The sequence below is a fragment of the Sinocyclocheilus grahami genome, unplaced genomic scaffold (assembly GCF_001515645.1).
Source record: "Sinocyclocheilus grahami isolate Dianchi unplaced genomic scaffold, SAMN03320097.WGS_v1.1 scaffold60.1, whole genome shotgun sequence".
Lineage (NCBI taxonomy): Eukaryota > Metazoa > Chordata > Actinopteri > Cypriniformes > Cyprinidae > Sinocyclocheilus > Sinocyclocheilus grahami.
Genome location: NW_015505239.1, coordinates 674,727 through 692,763, shown reverse-complemented (window position 1 = coordinate 692,763; position 18,037 = coordinate 674,727). Strand labels below are relative to the sequence as shown.

Below are 18,037 nucleotides of genomic sequence, written 5' to 3'. Positions count from 1 at the left end.
AAAGCCGGTTCTGTAATCAGCGGTAAATCTCCATCACGTGCGTGGTTTCACATTGAGCAGCATTAACTACACAGAGCCGTTGTTCATTGATGAGCTGCGCAAAAAATCGCACGGATATGAACGTGGTTTTGCGCAGCTCATCAGTGAACAATGATTTATTGTGCAGCCCTAATATATATATATATACGGATATGAACGTGGTTTTGCGCAGCTCGTCAGTGAACAATGATTTATTGTGCAGCCCTAATATATATATATATATATAAACATCTGACGCCAAACCTTTCAACAGTACTGTGTTTACATTTATTAATAATACTAACCAAAGCAAACCATTTCCATCATGTTCTTTGGTATACCATGTAATTCATGGTATATTAGTATCGTAATATTTTAGAACAATATTATATATCACAGAACGGTGTGGAATTTCCTTCTCATACCAACACAGTGTCATGGTCCCATGACAATATTTTTTATAAGCTAAAACTATCTGTCTTATGAGTAGATATATTTCTTTTAGCTATAGGTTACAAAAAAGTCTGCCTACGTTACTCCACTTTATATGACCTGAGTGCTAATCTCCCCATTCATAATATTGATGTCAGTTTAAGCCACAGCTGGCTGTAATGGAGGAATTATGACATTCTTTAGTAACAACAAAATCCAGCTAAAGTCTAGAGCTCACCAGTACTCCTCTCCTCCAGTCATACATTTCTCATAGACAGGGCCATCTAGCTCACGTGGGCTGGGGAAGATGACCTCGTGGTGGACGATGATGGTCTTGATGACCTCATTTACATGAGCCTGACAGGCCACAGGGTCCTGACCATCCGGGATGGGCATCAGAGTGGGTCCAAAACAGATGGCAAGGTTATATGAGTCCATCATGTTCTCATCACTGTACTGGGACAGACTAGAGATGAAGAGACAGTAAAAAAGTTCTTAAAGGTGGTGCAATGCTGCGGGAATTATAAACTTTCAAAAACTTTATCTCTTGCTCCAGCTGTCTATTTCAATATATTAATTCATAACTTTGTCCCAGAGAATTCATCTTCATGTACAGTGTATTATCTTTCAGCTCATCTCTCATTGGGAAGTCTCTTGACTGCAGAAGTGAAGTTCAAATGAGTCAGAGCTGCGAGCACCGAGAACAAATGAAAGGGGGAAGGAAGTCAGAGGGAAAACTCATGATGTGAAATCAAATTCTTTGTTCGGTCTGGGAGAGGGTGAGAACAGGAAGCATCAATAAAGAACCAGGAGAACAGGACAGGTATAGCACAGTACAGACTGATGGGTTTCTTCTAGCGTAAATATCCTCTAAAGCACTCCTTGACAGACGTGGTCATAAATTAAACAAGAATAGTGGGGGCTGTTGAATAGCTCTTTGTAAATATAATGAATGTCTTTGCTTGTGACTGCTGCTATTCATATAAATGGTGATTTACTAGGAGATTTACAGTCTGAAGACAGAGATGCTGGGAAGGCAGAGTGGTAAAATTACAGATTAGACTCCCACTTTTGAACATGTCTCGTGTGTGTGACTGCAGGTCAACTAGTTTAAAGTATGCCACAAAAAACAGTTGGTGAAATACAAAACTTACTGATTTAGAAAAGCAAACAGGTATCGCATGACAATGATGATGGTACGAGGAAGGGTGACGATGATCTGCTGGATGTGGTGGGCTCTTTCCGCAGATGATTCAAGCTCTGAAACAAGAAATCGACAAATAAACATAAAATTTAAATGTACATTCAAAATGTACACAACTGTTGGTAAGACTGATTTGTGCTTTTGAAAGAAGACTCAACAAAGCTCAAAAATACAGTAAAAACAGATTCAATTTTGAAATATTTTTTTACAATTTAAAGTAACGGTTTTCTATTTAAATATATACTAGAATGTAATTTATTCCTTTGATGACAATGCTGAATTTTCAGTAGCCATTACTCCAGTCTTCAGTGTTACATAATCCTTCAGAAATCATATTGATATGCTGATTTGGTGCTCAGAAAACATTTCTGATTATTAATGTTGAAAACAGTTGTGCTGCTTATTTTTTAAAAACCATGAAGCTTTTTTTTCAAGATTCTTTGATTAAGTTCAAACAAATTTTATTTATTTGAAGCCAATGTTCTGTAACACTAGAAATGTCTTTACTGTAATGTTTAAACATTTTGAATGCATTCATGCTGAATAAAAACATTAATTAAAAAATATTAAATCAACATGAATGTTTACTTGCTTTTGAATGCTTTACTTTACTTTACGTTCCCTTGCCAGACATTTTTTCCCAAAAACAAAATATGTGACCCTGGACAACAAAACCAGTCTTAAAGGGGTCATATGATGCTTTTTTAAAGATAATTATTTTGTGTATTTGGTGTAACAGAATATGTTGACACGCTTTAATGTTCAAAAAACACATTATTTTTCAAATACTGTACATTATTGTATGTCCTCTATGCCCCGCCTCTCTCAAATGCTTCATTTTCAACAAAGTCCCTCCTTTGACAAGCGCAGTCTGCTCTGATTGGCCAGCTGACCCAGTGCATTGTGATTGGCTGAACACCGCAAGCATCGTCGGAAATGTAACGCCCCTTACCATAATCGCAAGCTTAATCTTTCAAAATAAATGCAAAGACAGAGCCCGAAAGGGGAACAGAGTCGCGTGACAGACACAGTGATGAAGCTAGTAGTAGTAGTCTTAACTTTAATAAAGAATATCTCTTTGGTTTTGAGACTTTAGTCTTTGCAACTTCAGGGATCTTATCTATGCACAATCAGCTTGTAACACTCCAAAGAGAAAGGAAAACTTGAAGTCGCATCATATGACCCCTTTAAGTGTCAATTTTTCAAAATTGCTGAATAAATAAGCTTTCCATTGATGCATGGTTTGTTAGGATAGAACAGTATTTGGCCGAGATACAACTATTTGAAAATCTGGAATCTGAGGATGCAAAAAAAATCTAAACATTGAGAAAATCGCCTTTAAAGTTGTCCAAATGAAGTCCTAAACAATGCATATTACTAATCAAAAATTTAATTTTGATATATTTATAGTAGGAAATGTACAAAATATCTTCATGGAACATGATCTTTACTTAATATACTAATGATTTTTGGCATAAAAGAAAAATCTATCATTTTGACCCATACAATGTATTTTTGGCTATTGCTACAAATATACACCAGCGACTTAAGACTGGTTTTGTGGTCCAGGGTCACATATAAGAAACTGACAAATTGCTTTGTACTGTAAAATTGCTAAGATAAAGCCAAGCACCAGCAGAAACATTCAAAAAATAACAGCAATCTATGGAGTAATATCAGGTTTAATCACTCCAGTGACATTTTTGACCTATCCTGCAGCTGAATGAAACACTCACTGATGGTGGAGATCAAATCCAGGAAGCGCTCCTTGGGGAAAAGAGGGTTCTCCAGCCCTCTGAAATACAGCTTGAGAACACCAGCCACAGAGTTGATGTCATGATCGCTCTGATCATCAACCAGTGGGTCCTCACCTGAAATAAATGATGGAAAAATAGTGATTATAGGAGAAAAAATACACACATTCCTAATATATAATAATACATTTTAAGTAAAGTAAGTAATAACACAATTAAATTAAGGGTCTACAAAAGAGGGATTTGTCTCTTTATAAGCGTAATAAAAACACAAATTTAAGCACTAGCAGGCAACTTAATATACTTAATTTTTGGACGCCAATGATTCAATTACCTGTGACACAATAACAAGGTTGCACATTAAAACAGTTATTTATCAACAACACTGCTGTATAACACCTAATGACTAATAGTCTTATGGTATCATTTGTTTCGTTTATCTTGCATCCCTCTTGTAGCTGAAATATGTGCTCATCCTCCATATCTGATTAATTGAGAAACTTAAAAAGACATGACGACAATTCCAGTAAAAGATTATCTGACCAGTTACTCTGGCTGTCCAATCCCTGTATTACTATTTTCAGAATTTGCTATTTGAATGTACTAAACGATTTTCTGTTATCATTATTATTCTTTTTTATTTTCTAGGTAGTAAATGTTTCAGTGCAAATGGAATGATTTTGACGATGGAATAGCCTTAGAAATGGCTTATATAATTTGATACATCATTTGTCAATATCAAAATCAGGCAGATGATTGTTTATATCTGCAAACATGAGCTACATGTAGAATCAATTTGTTTCACAGGAAAGCTTTTCTAAATTGAAATCCTGCCACTAAATTTAATTTCCTGATGTTACTTTCAACCTCTGCTCAGCAATGATGATCTGATGTGCGGAAGAAACATATTCACAGTTTGGAAAGTACATAAACAAAAGTAACTGAAAAATAATTACAGTTCATCTCTAGGGGCCTAACCTCTTTCAAATGAATTTTTAATATCGTTGACTTCCACCTGAGATCCAGGAACTCGGAATATGCCTTGTTGCTGCAGCCCTGGCACAGGAAAATAAAAAGAAACACGAGTCGAAAACTTGTCAAGGCATGATATTGCATTATTTCCAGCTCAAAACAAGATGCGCACAGGAGGAAATGCAGCATTTCTCTCTAAGGGGGCCTTTATTTTTGGCACATATGAGTTTTGCCAAAGAAGTTCCAATCATTTTCAAGATTTCATTGGATCCTGAGGGAACGCCTGTGATCTTAAAGCAATAATCTCAAAGAAAGAGTAGATTAGGTTCTAGTTAACGATCTTTGAGCCAGCAGAGAGAATAGAGTTTATAGCATTATTATTTTCTGCCTTGACATCTATAAAAATGTATAGTCTCTAGCAGAACAATAAATCATCAATCCACTGCATACTTAGCAGCGAAACCGATGTCATTCTCTAAATTCAGCTTTACCCTGACAGATGGACTTTATATGGAACTATTTCCAAAGTATCACGGGATCACTTAACTTACAACAGATGAGTCCTTATTCAAATTAGCATCTGTGTCTCTTTCTGGTTGAGTATGTCGAGTGCTCTCTCTGAATTATATTTTTGGAGCTCTCTAATGGTTTCCAGTAGCTCCCGAGTCAGCATGTTTATCTGCAATCGATTAGTGACCTTTCCTTGAACCGCTTACCATATAGATTAATGTATCGAATACAGCTCTCCACCACCAGAGGAATGGGTTGACCTGAGTCCTGAAAGACAACAATCATTACAAAATGGCACCAGTTTTAAAGCTGTGGCTGAGATTTAAAGGGACAGTTCACCAAAAGAATGACAATTCTGCTTGACCAAACCTGACTTTCTTCTTCCGGGGAACAAAAAAGGATATATTTTGAAGAAGAAAAACAAAATTGGACTCAATTAACTTTAATCATATGGACAAAGACCATTTAAAAAATATATATTTTGGATTCTGCAAAAGAAAGTAAGTCATACATGTTTGGAGCATCATTAGGGCAAGAAAATGATTACAGAATCGTCGTTTTCAGGTGATCTGTCCCTTTAAAGGTGCACCTGCTCCTTTTTCCCCTCATTAAAATGTAAACAAAAAATACAAAAAATAGTATGAAATTATAAAATAGTATACAATCATGTTTAATATCATGTACAATCCTAATAAATCTAATAAAACCTGTTGTATCTAACATGGAGCTGGTCACATCCATGCTGAGATCACATGACCAGCTAAAAATGACTTGCTTTATCTCTGTAATCCATATTATTGGACATGTTTTCTTGTGGAATATGAATATGAAGAATTAAACCAGCTTTTTCTAGGCCACTGCTGTGACTGGAGTTTTATCTCTTGTGAGTATATATTATTTTAATTTTATTGTATAACTAAACAAATATTTGTGTATCATTAGGTGCAAAACTTTTTTTAAATGGGAAAAACTGCTTGGTGCACCTTTAAGTAACAATTTTCTAAATGCTTTAAAAACAGGGAATATATACACAAAACAAAACAAGAATAATACGTTTGTTTAAATTGTTTTAGTAGAAAATAAAGCAGAGCATTAAAGGGATAATTCACCCAAAAATGAAAATTTTGTCATTAATTACTCACATGTTGTTCCAAACCCGTAAGACCTCCGTTCATCTTCGGAACACAAATTAAGATATTTTTGTTGGAATCTGAGAGCTCTCTCACCCTCCCATTGACAGCAAGGGTCCTTACACGATCAAAATCCAGAAACGTAGCGAGGACATCGGTAAAATAATCCATGTGACATCAGGGGTTCAACCGTAATTTTACGAAGATACGAGGATACTTTTTGTGCGCAAAGGGAAAAAAAAAAGACTTTATTCAACAATTGCTTCTCCTCCGCGTCACCCTAGCACCATTTTGGAGAGTATCCACTGAACCTAAATTGCATATGCTGTTTTGTGTCAGCTGCGCCACGCGGATACACTGTTTACGTCGTTTACGCTTTGATTTGAATGAAAACAACGTATCCGCGTGGCGCAGCTGACACAAAACAGCATATGCAATTTAGGTTCATAAAATTACGGTTGAACCCCTGATGTCACATGGATTATTTTACCGATGTCCTTTCTACGTTGCTGGACCTTGATCGTGTAAGGACCCTTGCTGTCTATGGGAGGGTCAGAGAGCTCTCAGATTCCATCAAAAATATCTTAATTTGTGTTCCGAAGATGAACGGAGGTCTAACGGGTGAGTAAATAATGACAGAATTTTCATTTTTGGGTGAACTATCCCTTTAAGCATGTCTGTCCTCAAGGGCATAATAGAAAAAGAAAAAAAAAATTAATGTTCAGCCAAGGCTGCTAGTAGCAACTCATCCGAAGTTCGCTACAGAAAGCTCTTGTGGAAAGCAGCAATGACATGTCATTTGTCTAAGCAAATGTATTACAGCCTTATCTGAAAGGTAAAGACAGTCCATGCCTGGCCCTATTCTACAGTACCTGATTGCGGGTACGAGCATTCCGTCTTCCCCTACGACACAAAGCAGCATAGAGCAGAGCAGAGGAGTGAAAGAGGTGAGAAAATCACAGTTAGAGAGGAAGGGACGACAGAATCACCATGAAGATGACAGTGTCGTGGTGGTGACTGGGTGGAATAGCATTAGGGCGGCTGCTGGAATGGCTTGAGATGCAGTAAAGGGAAGCATGTGGAGAATGTGATACCCTTCATTTAATTTTCTCTGCAATTTCTGTCTTTTTAAACAAAATACTTTAAATCTAAGTGGTAATCGACCACTTGATTGCATAAATTAAGCATTGAGGCAGTTCCTCACAAACTAATGGGCCCTGCTGAGTCTTTATTTAGGCAGAAGGGCATCAGCTGCCACCCTTATCATCTGCATCATCACCACCTGGCGAAAGACGGGAAATTAACAGAAGCAAATAGAGGGTGTGAGCGCATGAGTCAGTGAGGAAAAAACAGACAGAGCTTCAGCCATCCCTCCAGCCCATCAGGGGGCGCTGTTAGCACCAAAGTCAGTGGGTACCTTAATGAAACTCTCCATATTGCCATTAAACAGCTTATGGTTATAGATGGAACGAGGCCTTGGTTTCCGCAATTTCTGTGGTTTCGGGGGAAGGGTTGGGGGTCTGAGGAATGGAGATTGTTAGATGGAACAAAAAACATACACAAAACACCCTCTGAATGACATATTATATCAAAAACCTTAAAGGATTAGTTCACCCAAAAATGAAAATTCTGTCATTAATTACTCACCCTCGTGTTGTTCCAAACCAGTAAGACCTTCGTTCATCTTTGGAACACAATTTAAGATATTTTTGATGAAATATGAGGGCTCTCTGACCCTCCCATAGACAGCAAGGTAACTACCATGTTCAAGGTCCAGAAAAGTACCAAGATGATCGACAAAGTAGTCCGTGTGTATTCTCATAGCTTCGTAACTTTGTCTTTTTGTCAAGAATACTTTGTTGTTACGAAGCTACGAGAATACATCTTGGTCGATCATCTTGGTACTTTTCTGGACCTTGAACGTGGTACTTTCCTTGCTGTCTATGGGAGGGTCAGAGATCCCTCAGATTTAATCAAAAATATCTTAAATTGTGTTCCGAAGATGAACGAAGGTCTTACGGGTTTGGAACAACACAAGGGTGAGTAATTAATGACAGAATTTTCATTTTTGGGTGAACTAACCCTTTAAAACTTACACAGCAAACCCTTTCCCATCTACTCAACTCTTACTTATGTCTCAGCGGAGGAAACAGCCGATAATGAGGGGTTTAAATAAGCAACAGGCATTAATTGTTGTTCTTTAAAAGATCGTAATTACATCCTAATGCTTTTGACCTGAAATTATCCAAAAACAACTGCAGGGAGTTTTCTACTCCCTATAGGAGCACTGAATCAGGCCCTTATTGAAACATTTAGCTATGGAAACATAATTGCTCTTGTGACAGACCGGTAAATGCAATCAAAATCAAACATGACATGGCTCTGTACTTTGGTGGTTACATGAGGGCACAAGCACAAGCTGTTGTTTATATTTGCTGATTAATCATTAACAGATATTAGTTGGATGTTTTCAAGAAAATTGTATAGATATTTTGTCATAGGGCTTGAACAAATACCATTTCTCTTTACTATTTGGGCCTTAAACATATTCTATGCAACTACGTGAATGAAAATGCTTCTAGCTACACTAGAATAATTTAATATCGGAGTACCAACATATGCATTGGTGACGTGTTCACAACTGTTTCATTTTAAATTTTAAATAAAGAGCATATGATTATCAATGGCATCACTGGTAGATGTCCTCCAACTGAGAGGTCAGAAGAGGCCTGCATCTGTTTACCAGGAAGGCTCTATTCTCAGCATTCTCCGACTGTCAGAGGACATTCTGGATAACCCAGCATGAGCTGAGCCCCTGCCAGTGACAGCTAGAGGACAAGTCCCCTTTTGACCGTCATGCAAAATCAAAAAAGTTTTATTTGTCCTCTCTTGCATTTACCCTGGCCTGTTAAGTGATTTAGAGGTTGTTTTAGCAGCTGAACATGCAGAAAATGGAGAGGAAATCATCTCTTTTTAGCCACAACAATGATTTGCGACTGTGGTAAAATAACTTTTCCATTAAAAACAATAATCATGGATATGGATAATGAATAATGAATATGGATGAGAGGTATAACGCAGACTGAATCTTATTCTTTAATGACTCAATGGCTTAACAAGTGCAGTTTTCTTTAGAGATAATTCAATTGGACAAAAATCTTGAGAGACTGAGGTAAACGTATATCTTCACTCTTTAAAATAAATGTTTCAAAAGGGTGTTTTCACAGCTATACAATCTTAACTTTTGAAGGTTCCAAAAGGGGGGTTTCAAAGTGATGTCACATACTGTAAGGGGCCGTTTACACGACGTTTTCAGCCAAAAACTTTTTATGCGTTTTGCCTGTTCATTTACAAGACAATGGCGTTTTGGGGACTGAAAACGCTTATTTTTGAAAACGGGTTTCAAAGTGCAAGTTTTTGAAAATGCCACCATTGTCGTTTCCGTGTAAACACCCAATACGGGAATCTTTGAAAACGGTGATGTCATGCGCGTGCGTAGTACGTGTTAGGTCTGTAGACATGCGCAGTACGTGTCGATTTTAAAGGCAAGTGCGAACAAACATACACAACAATGGCGGAGTACATGGTACTGTTGTTGCTGCTCAAGAGTTTGCTAACGTTTCTTCAGCAAAGTGGGGATTTACTTCACCAATATTACAACCAACAGCGGAGACGCATCATATACATCATATAATCCTCACTTCCCTACAGGTACTGTTTACTAACAAGGTGACAGCGCCAACTACTGGCCTGGCATACGTAATTCAGCGGTTTTGTTCAGCGGTTTTTCACATTTACACGGATATGTGTTGAAAATCGTTTTGAAAACATTGTCGTGTATACGTGAAACTTTTTTAAAACGCAAGGGAAAAACGTATACGTTTTTGACTACATCGTTGTCGTGTAAACGTAGCCTAAGAACCATTCTGGGACCAGGGTTGGGAACCACTGATCTACGGAACCATTTACTGTTAGGGTATTTATGCAATGGAAAGGTTCAATGGAGGGTAAAGTTTCTTCATGGAACCACAGGAGTTTTGATTTTGAAAATGTGAATTTCATCATCAGCAGAACTTTCTTACCTTGTAGTTCCACAATCAGCTCTTTCTCCTAAAAAAGAGAGTGGAAAGAGGGAGGAGTTAGAAATGTCATTATTAGCATGATCTCATGCGCTGGGTTCTAAAGCTCAGTCAGAGCGTACTGAGGGCTATCGTGAGAGTGGCCAGTGCTATTGAAGATGAGATGAATGGGTGAGCAGCCACATAGTGCTTGAGACAAAGAGGAGCACTGGTCACCGTAGAAACCTCGGAAAGGGCCCTGTGGGGTGTCAGACGGTCACAGAAGGAACTAAAGGGGCTAAATGACCGAGTGTGTGTGTGTTTGTATTTGTGGGTATGAGGGTGTGTAAAAGTGGGTGTGCATCAAGGGATTCATTTCACACTGGTGACACTGAGCGATGTCTGTGATGGCTCACTAGGTTCTTTGTCCCAATGTCCAGTGCACTGAAAAGGGTTCCTCGGTATCGCCATCATTCAAACAAACAATGAAAATATACACATGCCCACAAACAAATACAAACAGAATGGTCAAAAAAGAAAAATGATAATGCAAGAATGTTTCCAAATTCAAATGTCAGTTTCAGTTTTCAATTTTAAATTAAATAGCAATAATAATAATTGATAAAAAAAGGATAAAATACTCAGGAGTGACAATAATGCAAGAATTAAACAATCAAACTACTTAAATGTTAGTTTCAGATTCCCATTTAAAAAATTTAAAAATAAAATAAAATATATTTGTGTTTTCTTAGATTTGTTGTTGGGTTGATGCCAGGATGTTGCTAAGGTGTAAACAACTGGGTGGTTGTTAAGTATTTGCTATTTTTGCCATATCATATCTCTATCACACTGTAGTGCCTAGACAAGGCTTGTCAGTATAGGATTTAGTTTTTTTGTTTTTATTATAGCTTGTGAAATCTGACTACTGAAAATATGAAAGCACACATCTGCTCAACAAGCTCCACAATTCATGTCAACCAATTATTGTGGAAATCCAAAAATAATAGTGATGCTAAGCACACAATTTTTTTAAAAAGCATATAAAACTAATGCAATAAAAATAATTCTGTTGAAAAAGAAGAAAAAATGACAAAAAAGTCCCCAAATTATCTCTAGAGCACCTGCCCATAATGCAGACCAAGTTTTTCCAATTCTGAATCGCCATGTAATGATGTGGAACCACTAATGTTTCTACATGGGTACTTCAGAGATGTGAAGTGGGCCCTCAAATCACTTCATTTCACTAAATCTGCATATCAAATGGGGTGGTTCCCATGTGCCTTTGCTATGCCCTCTAAAATCATTCCAAAAACTGAAAGGCTTTGTCTTGCCAGCTGAGGAGTTAAAAAAAGACTCAAATCCTTTCCAACTATGCTTCTGGATAGTGGTTTGGGAGGATCTGGTTTACACACAGAACATTTGCAAATCGAGACAGTTATTCTTCCACATTACTCATTTAAATAAGCATCAGCATTTAAGCCAGGTGGCTGGTGACATGGCAACCCTTGATAACATTAATAGAGAGAATTAGATGTGCTGAGCTAATTGGCTTAATGGATGGAGGATCAATTAGGTGAATAATTTAAAAACATGGGCGGTACCTGCTGCAACCATATGTGACAAACTCATGTATATGCACTAACGCACACACCTTGGCTAGCCTCGAGTGTCTGGTTTTACTGAGCCGACAAGGGGAAATGTAATTGAGCACACAGAAGAGGGCAGGACTGGTCAGCGATCATATACGTGGATGGCTGGACTCAGCTGGGGCGTCCCACAGTGTGTCGTCATTAGATTATGAGCTGCCGCAAAGGCAGCTGCCGAAATTCGAAGTGACAAGAGGCCTTATGGGAGATGCGGCCATGAAAGCAGGGTCTTTCTAATCATCTGACAACAAAAGGCCTTATACTTACAGGAATATTCAAGGTAAATTTCAACTAAATGTCTATGGATGGCATCTGTGTCCCTCAGTTGGTTAAAACAAAGCATGTTCACACTAATACATGTAGAATGGCAGCCTAGCTTTTGCGTTTTGTTAAATCACTTAAATGGATTATTTATACCCCAAAACAGTCATAGCTTAACAACATTTCAGTCTTTCTTCAGGCATTTGTTTCAAAAAGGTCTTTGACTACAACATTATTATTTGCCTGAAGAAAATTTTTGCCATTATCTAGAAAGTCTACAAAATCTACAACAGTCTGTGGGACTTTTTTCACAGTATTAGCTGTGTCGGTACAATTCAAAAGTAACTGGGTTTATGTTTTAGCTAGTTGTGATATCAATTGAAAGATTGGACATAACTTTGCACAGAAGGCTTAGTAAGCAATCATACTTATTACATTAACACGTGTAAAAGTTTGTGTTACGGTCATATTTTAAATGTTTAATCCCCATTTGTATTAACAAACTGAAGGATAACTCAAAAATATCGTCTATGGTAATTCACAGTGTAATATAGATGTGGAACATACTGTAAACTTTAGGCTGAAAATGACCCTCTATATTGCTTAAACTTAGTTTAAAGCTCTATACCCATAGATAGATGAGAGTGAAAATCTGGGATTTTTTTAATCAATATAAACTTACACTAAATTAAATACAATATATTTTTTCTATATATAAAATTGTATTAATTAAAAATCCCAGACTGTCATGGAAGAATGACATAAAGAAAATATCATATCTTTATATCTTATTTAGGTCACTAATCAAATTGGTGACACTGACCATATTAAAACATGATCATCAGTTCTACACAAACTTGTGGAGTTCATGCCAGTTTTAAATTAGACAAGCAGACAAAAAATAGAATAATTTTCACTAGTGGTCTTAAACTTTTGGCCCTCACTTATGTATATCTTGTCCAGTTAGTTTAGATACATTCATTATACAAACTTTTTGAGCTCGCTTTGAAGCTACAACTTTCAATTTAATATCCAACAGTGACCAAAGTTGCAATTAGATGCCAGAGGCTTAGCTGACGCTCAGCATTTCCAGAGAGCAGAGAGAAACGTATTTAATAAACAGACAACTCACCTTCCCCCAGAGTCTGTTTCAGCAGGTCATGCTTGGCCTGCAGCTTAATGATGAGGTTACTGCCGTTCAGGTACTCCTTGAATTTCTGCGACACAGATGAAGGCATCAGTGAGCTAATGATTTTAATAGGATGAGACTAAAACAGGGGAGTGATGTGTGCTGTGGGCAACAAAGAACAGATTTTGCTGTACTTTGCACGCCGCAAATTCAATCTGTTCCAATAGGAGGATTTAATTTCCGTCTCATTGGTGAGGCATGGGCCTTGTCACGAATATTTTGCGGATTTGTGCGTGATGACTGAGTTTGGACAGATAGACAGGACAGGTCGAGTAGACTTTGATATCAGTGTTTGCAGACATGATTGTGATGAGAACCATGTATTAAAAGATTTACTGATAGTCCACAGAACCTGAGGACCTGGAATTCATCTTTATTTATTTATTTTTAAATCATTATAAATGGAAGATGCCAGGTTTTGCCATTTTATGTCCAAAATAACTAGGAGCGTCAATCGAATAAAAATTGAATTCATTTCATATGCTGATTAATAAATAAATTTTATATACCATTCACAAAATGTCATGTAAAAATTGACTAAAAATAATAACAGTACTTGTGGTCCCAGTGCTTACGGTTTGAGAAAATACAGGCACTCACAGTGAAGTAGAAGACTTCCGTCTCCTGCTGATTGGCTCGTCTCTTAGCAATGTTTAATTTGCTCATGTAATTCTCAGAAGCCACTGATTTGATGGACTCCGTGGATCGGCTGTGCTGGAAGGCATCTGAAACATCAAAGTCCTCCACTGTCAGCATGTCTTGTAAGGTCTGCATGGTGGCATCCAGGGTCTTGCGCACCTAATTAAATATAGCAGGGACTCAGTAAGGTGAAAGAGAGAGGAGTATGAACTTAGGGAATATAAGTTATGTAAGATTTACACTACCGATCAAAGTTTAGGGTCAGTAGGAGCAATTTTAAAAGAAATGTATACTTTCTTTTAGCAAGGATTCATTAAATAGATCAAAAGTCACAGTACAGAATGAATGTTGTTCTTTTGAATTGTCTTTCAATTGAATTGTTTTTTTGTTTTGTTTTTAAATCACGGTTTTCACAAAAATATTAAGCAGCATGCATGTCAACATTCATACTAAAATGAAAATTTTCTTGAGAACCAAATCAGCATATAAGAATGATTTTGGAAAGATCATGTGACACTGAAAACTGGTTGCTAATAATGGTTTCTAAAAATTCAGCTTTTCCATTACATTTTAAAATATATTTAAATATAAAGCAGCTATTTTAAATTGTAATATCATTTCATAATATTACAGTTTTTACTGTTTTTGGTGCCAAGCATAGAAGACTTATACCGACCCAAAACCTTTGAACAGTAGTGAATATTTCTAGACATCTGACAGTGACCTAACTTAAAGGGAAGTTGGCATTTGTTGAAATTGTGAGAATGACTTGTGTTAGTCTTAGAAGCATCAGTTAGAATAAGTTAAAATTTACACCCAAATCGGTAATGATTCACACCATATGCCATCTTTCAAGTGTATTCATGAAGTAATACATGACAATCTGTTTCTGTCTCAGAGTAAAAAATAAAAAGGCAGTTACGACAGTCTAAAATAGGAAAGGAAGAGATAAAAATAATTTTTTTTTTCCTAAAGTGGAAACTGGCTTCCATAATTATATTACACATTTATTTTGTATATACACTAAATATTGTTTTAAAAAAAAAAATTTAACACACACACACACACACTGGTTTCCATTTTTTTGTGGGGACTCTCCATAGGCGTAATGGTTTTTATACTGTTTTATACTGTTCTATCGCCCTACACCAACTCTCCACCTAAACCTACCCCTCACAGGAAACGTTCTGCTCTTTCAGGTTTTCAATGCACTCCATTCTCTGTGATTTATAAGCTTGTTTCCTCATGGAGACCAAAAAAATGTCCCCACACGGTCAAAATGTACTGGTATTACTATACTTGTGGACAGTGTTGGGGAAAGTTACTTTTAAAAGTAATGCATTGCAATATTGCGTTACTCCATTAAAAAAGTAACTAATTACGTTACTTAGTTACTTTTTATGGAAAGTAATGCGTTAGGTTAATTTTGCGTTACTTTTTACAGGGCTTGCTTGTTTGTTTTTAAAATAAAAAAAGTTCTATTTTTGGCAAATATAAAAGCCTTTTCACACCAGAAGTGAAATGAATAAGCCTCAGGCTGAAGGGAAAGTACATTTATGTCCGTAAAGTAGAACGCAGAAGAAGACATTTCAACACACTTCAGCAATAAACAAAGACACACAAATGTTTGTCTAGAGTAATTTGTGCTTATTAGTATGGTTGAACTGGATCATCGAAGGTCAGAAGCAAAGACATTGGTTAACAGAATGGGATTAAATACATAAATTATATTTGTGTTGTTTAACATTTAATTATTGCAGGTTTGCGTGAGTTGCATTATTTTTATTCATTTTGAGGAATACTGAATCTGTTTTTTTGTGTGTGAGTGAGATGAATTAATGCATATTCATATTTATTTTAGAACTACAGTAACATATTCTGATTTCTGTCACCATGGCAACACCAGAGCTGTCAGTCAATAAATTGGAAACAAAAGTAACTTGCGTTACTTATTTGAAAAAGTAACTCAGATATTCTCTTGTAAATTAAAAAGTAATGCGTTACTTTACTAGTTACTTGAAAAAAGTAATCTGATTACGTAACTCACGTTACTTGTAATGCGTTACCCCCAACACTGCTTGTGGGGACATTTGGTCCCCAAAACGTGATGAATACCAGGTACACACACACACACACACACACACACACACACACACAAAAATGATGTTAAAATGTATATGTGGAATTTACTGTGGGCACTTTTATAATACTTTAAAAACAACATTTTCTGTGCACAGTATATTTGAAAAAAGCACTTATTGTTTGCAATAACAGGTATGCGCCTCTGTGATATATTCAAACCCACAATATGAGCTTAAGAATATTGAGAGACTGAAAAAATTTATTAAACTTCCAAATAAAAGTATTTGTGTTGTACACTAGTTCAGAAAACAAATCACCAGAAGAAAAAAAGTGTAAAATGAGCTTCAACTACCATCTATGTGTCACTATGATACATTTACGGCCACAGTCTTAAATGTGTTCCTGCTTACTTGAATGCTTATGCAGGTAAAGTTATTAAAATGAGCAATAAAGAAAAGATCTCAACCTATTTCACCTATTTTGAAGATAACCAACGCAGCCAAGCCACAGGTGATATTTTTATATATACTGTAGTGCTGTATGCAGCTCTGAAACTTACTAAACCTCTATACTGGTGCATTTGACCCTGGGACTATAGATCACTCACACCAACGTATAAAATCAAGGATTGTCTGAATGCTGTAGTGACTGGTGTGTAAATTGGCCCCAGGCCCTCAGATTAATGTGGCACATTTCCTATATGACACAAAATCATCAATTACTAGCTTGTTATGAGACACAAAGTGATTAGGGCGAGATGAAATCATCAATACGCACAGACGGGAGCTATTACAAAGTCCATTAGCACCTGCATACACTTAGTTGATCGGTGAGATGTGTTCTGCTCTCCCAAAACAAAGAATTACCCTCACAAAGACCAAACATGGAGATAACCGTACCATCCCAAAAGATACACACACCATTAACAGATGAGAATGCTAAAAATACACTCTCAGTTCCCAAGAAAGTTGGACTAAATTGCAACGAGTTTGATTGCTAGGCTGAAGTATTCTCTGGAGCGCTTTAAAAATGTTTTTTAAAAAGTATGTGAGTAAAGCCGAGGGCTGTTTGAGTGCTAAGACTCGTGTGTGAGAGGCAGTTGGGCTCTCTGCAGAGTGATGACTCACACTAAAGATGCTGATGTATCTTTACACTGAGCAGGTGTAAATAAAACTCAACCGTTTCCAAAGCATGTGGTTGGAAGAGAGGGATCTGTATAGCATACAGATCTGATGTTAAAGTCAACAGGAAACAGAGTTTGCAACCTATTTAACTTCTATAACATGACATTGTGCTTGAAGTGGAAAGATCAAAATTTTCACTTGCAAATTCCATTCATTACAATAGGAATCCATGTTTTCAGGAATTTCACATGTGTGAGAAAGACTTCCACACACAGATTTCGCAACGGGTTCAGGTTGGTCACACAAATTTGCTGCATTGACCATCAGAAAGCCTTTTTTCACCAAAATTTGTGAAAATGTGACATGAACCGATGAATCAAGATCGCCAATGAAAGATCGTCTCAAGATTAGTTTAATCTTATGTTTTACCTTGTAGTTTGTTCTAGCAAAGAGCTAGACAGGGTCATCTGACTGACACTGTAAATCAACTAGTTCTTTTATATGTTTGGTTTAAATCTGACATACTACAATCTGACTAACTTTGAGAACAAAGTAGATTATACAGCTGCACTCTAACAAGCTCTGAATATCTCTCAATATTCAAAGCCTTGAACCACAAAAACTGTGAATCAAACAACTAGATCTTTCACTGAAGCATTCAGTGCAGCTGCTTGGTGACTTATCGGTAAAGTTACCATAACGTAACTTTGTTTCCCAGCACACTGATAAAGACCTGCACACTCTGACTTTTTGGAAATTGGATAAAACCAGTCAATCAGATGGGAGCTAGCGATTATTTTAGTTTGCAATATGCATCACAGTCAGTGAATGGTTTTTGGTTGTGGCGTGTAACAATGGCCATGATAAAATGTTGCATGTAGTAACTGTGATGATTCTTACCTCCTCATTCTCAATCTTGAGCGTGGCCAAGCGGGACTGCAGCTGGTGGTAACGCATCAGAAGTTCAGTCTGGACTGGCTGCTGGGCACTCACCTGGCACACCTGAGACACACAAAAA

General features: G+C 36.9%; 1 protein-coding gene across 1 annotated transcript in view; it reads right to left on the bottom strand.

Annotated features, from left to right (window-relative positions):
* LOC107584493 (SLIT-ROBO Rho GTPase-activating protein 3-like) overlaps positions 1–18,037 on the bottom strand; it is an 86,296-nt gene that overhangs the window by 10,308 nt on the left and 57,951 nt on the right. Inside the window, exons 8-17 of the mRNA XM_016271126.1 lie at positions 17,920–18,021; positions 13,775–13,972; positions 13,118–13,202; positions 10,103–10,130; positions 7,438–7,540; positions 5,097–5,157; positions 4,387–4,464; positions 3,391–3,525; positions 1,605–1,710; positions 689–916 (exon numbers count right to left, since the gene is read on the bottom strand). Of these exons, the coding sequence (XP_016126612.1) occupies positions 689–916; positions 1,605–1,710; positions 3,391–3,525; positions 4,387–4,464; positions 5,097–5,157; positions 7,438–7,540; positions 10,103–10,130; positions 13,118–13,202; positions 13,775–13,972; positions 17,920–18,021 (1,124 nt within the window). The remainder of the gene's footprint in view (positions 1–688; positions 917–1,604; positions 1,711–3,390; positions 3,526–4,386; positions 4,465–5,096; positions 5,158–7,437; positions 7,541–10,102; positions 10,131–13,117; positions 13,203–13,774; positions 13,973–17,919; positions 18,022–18,037) is intronic.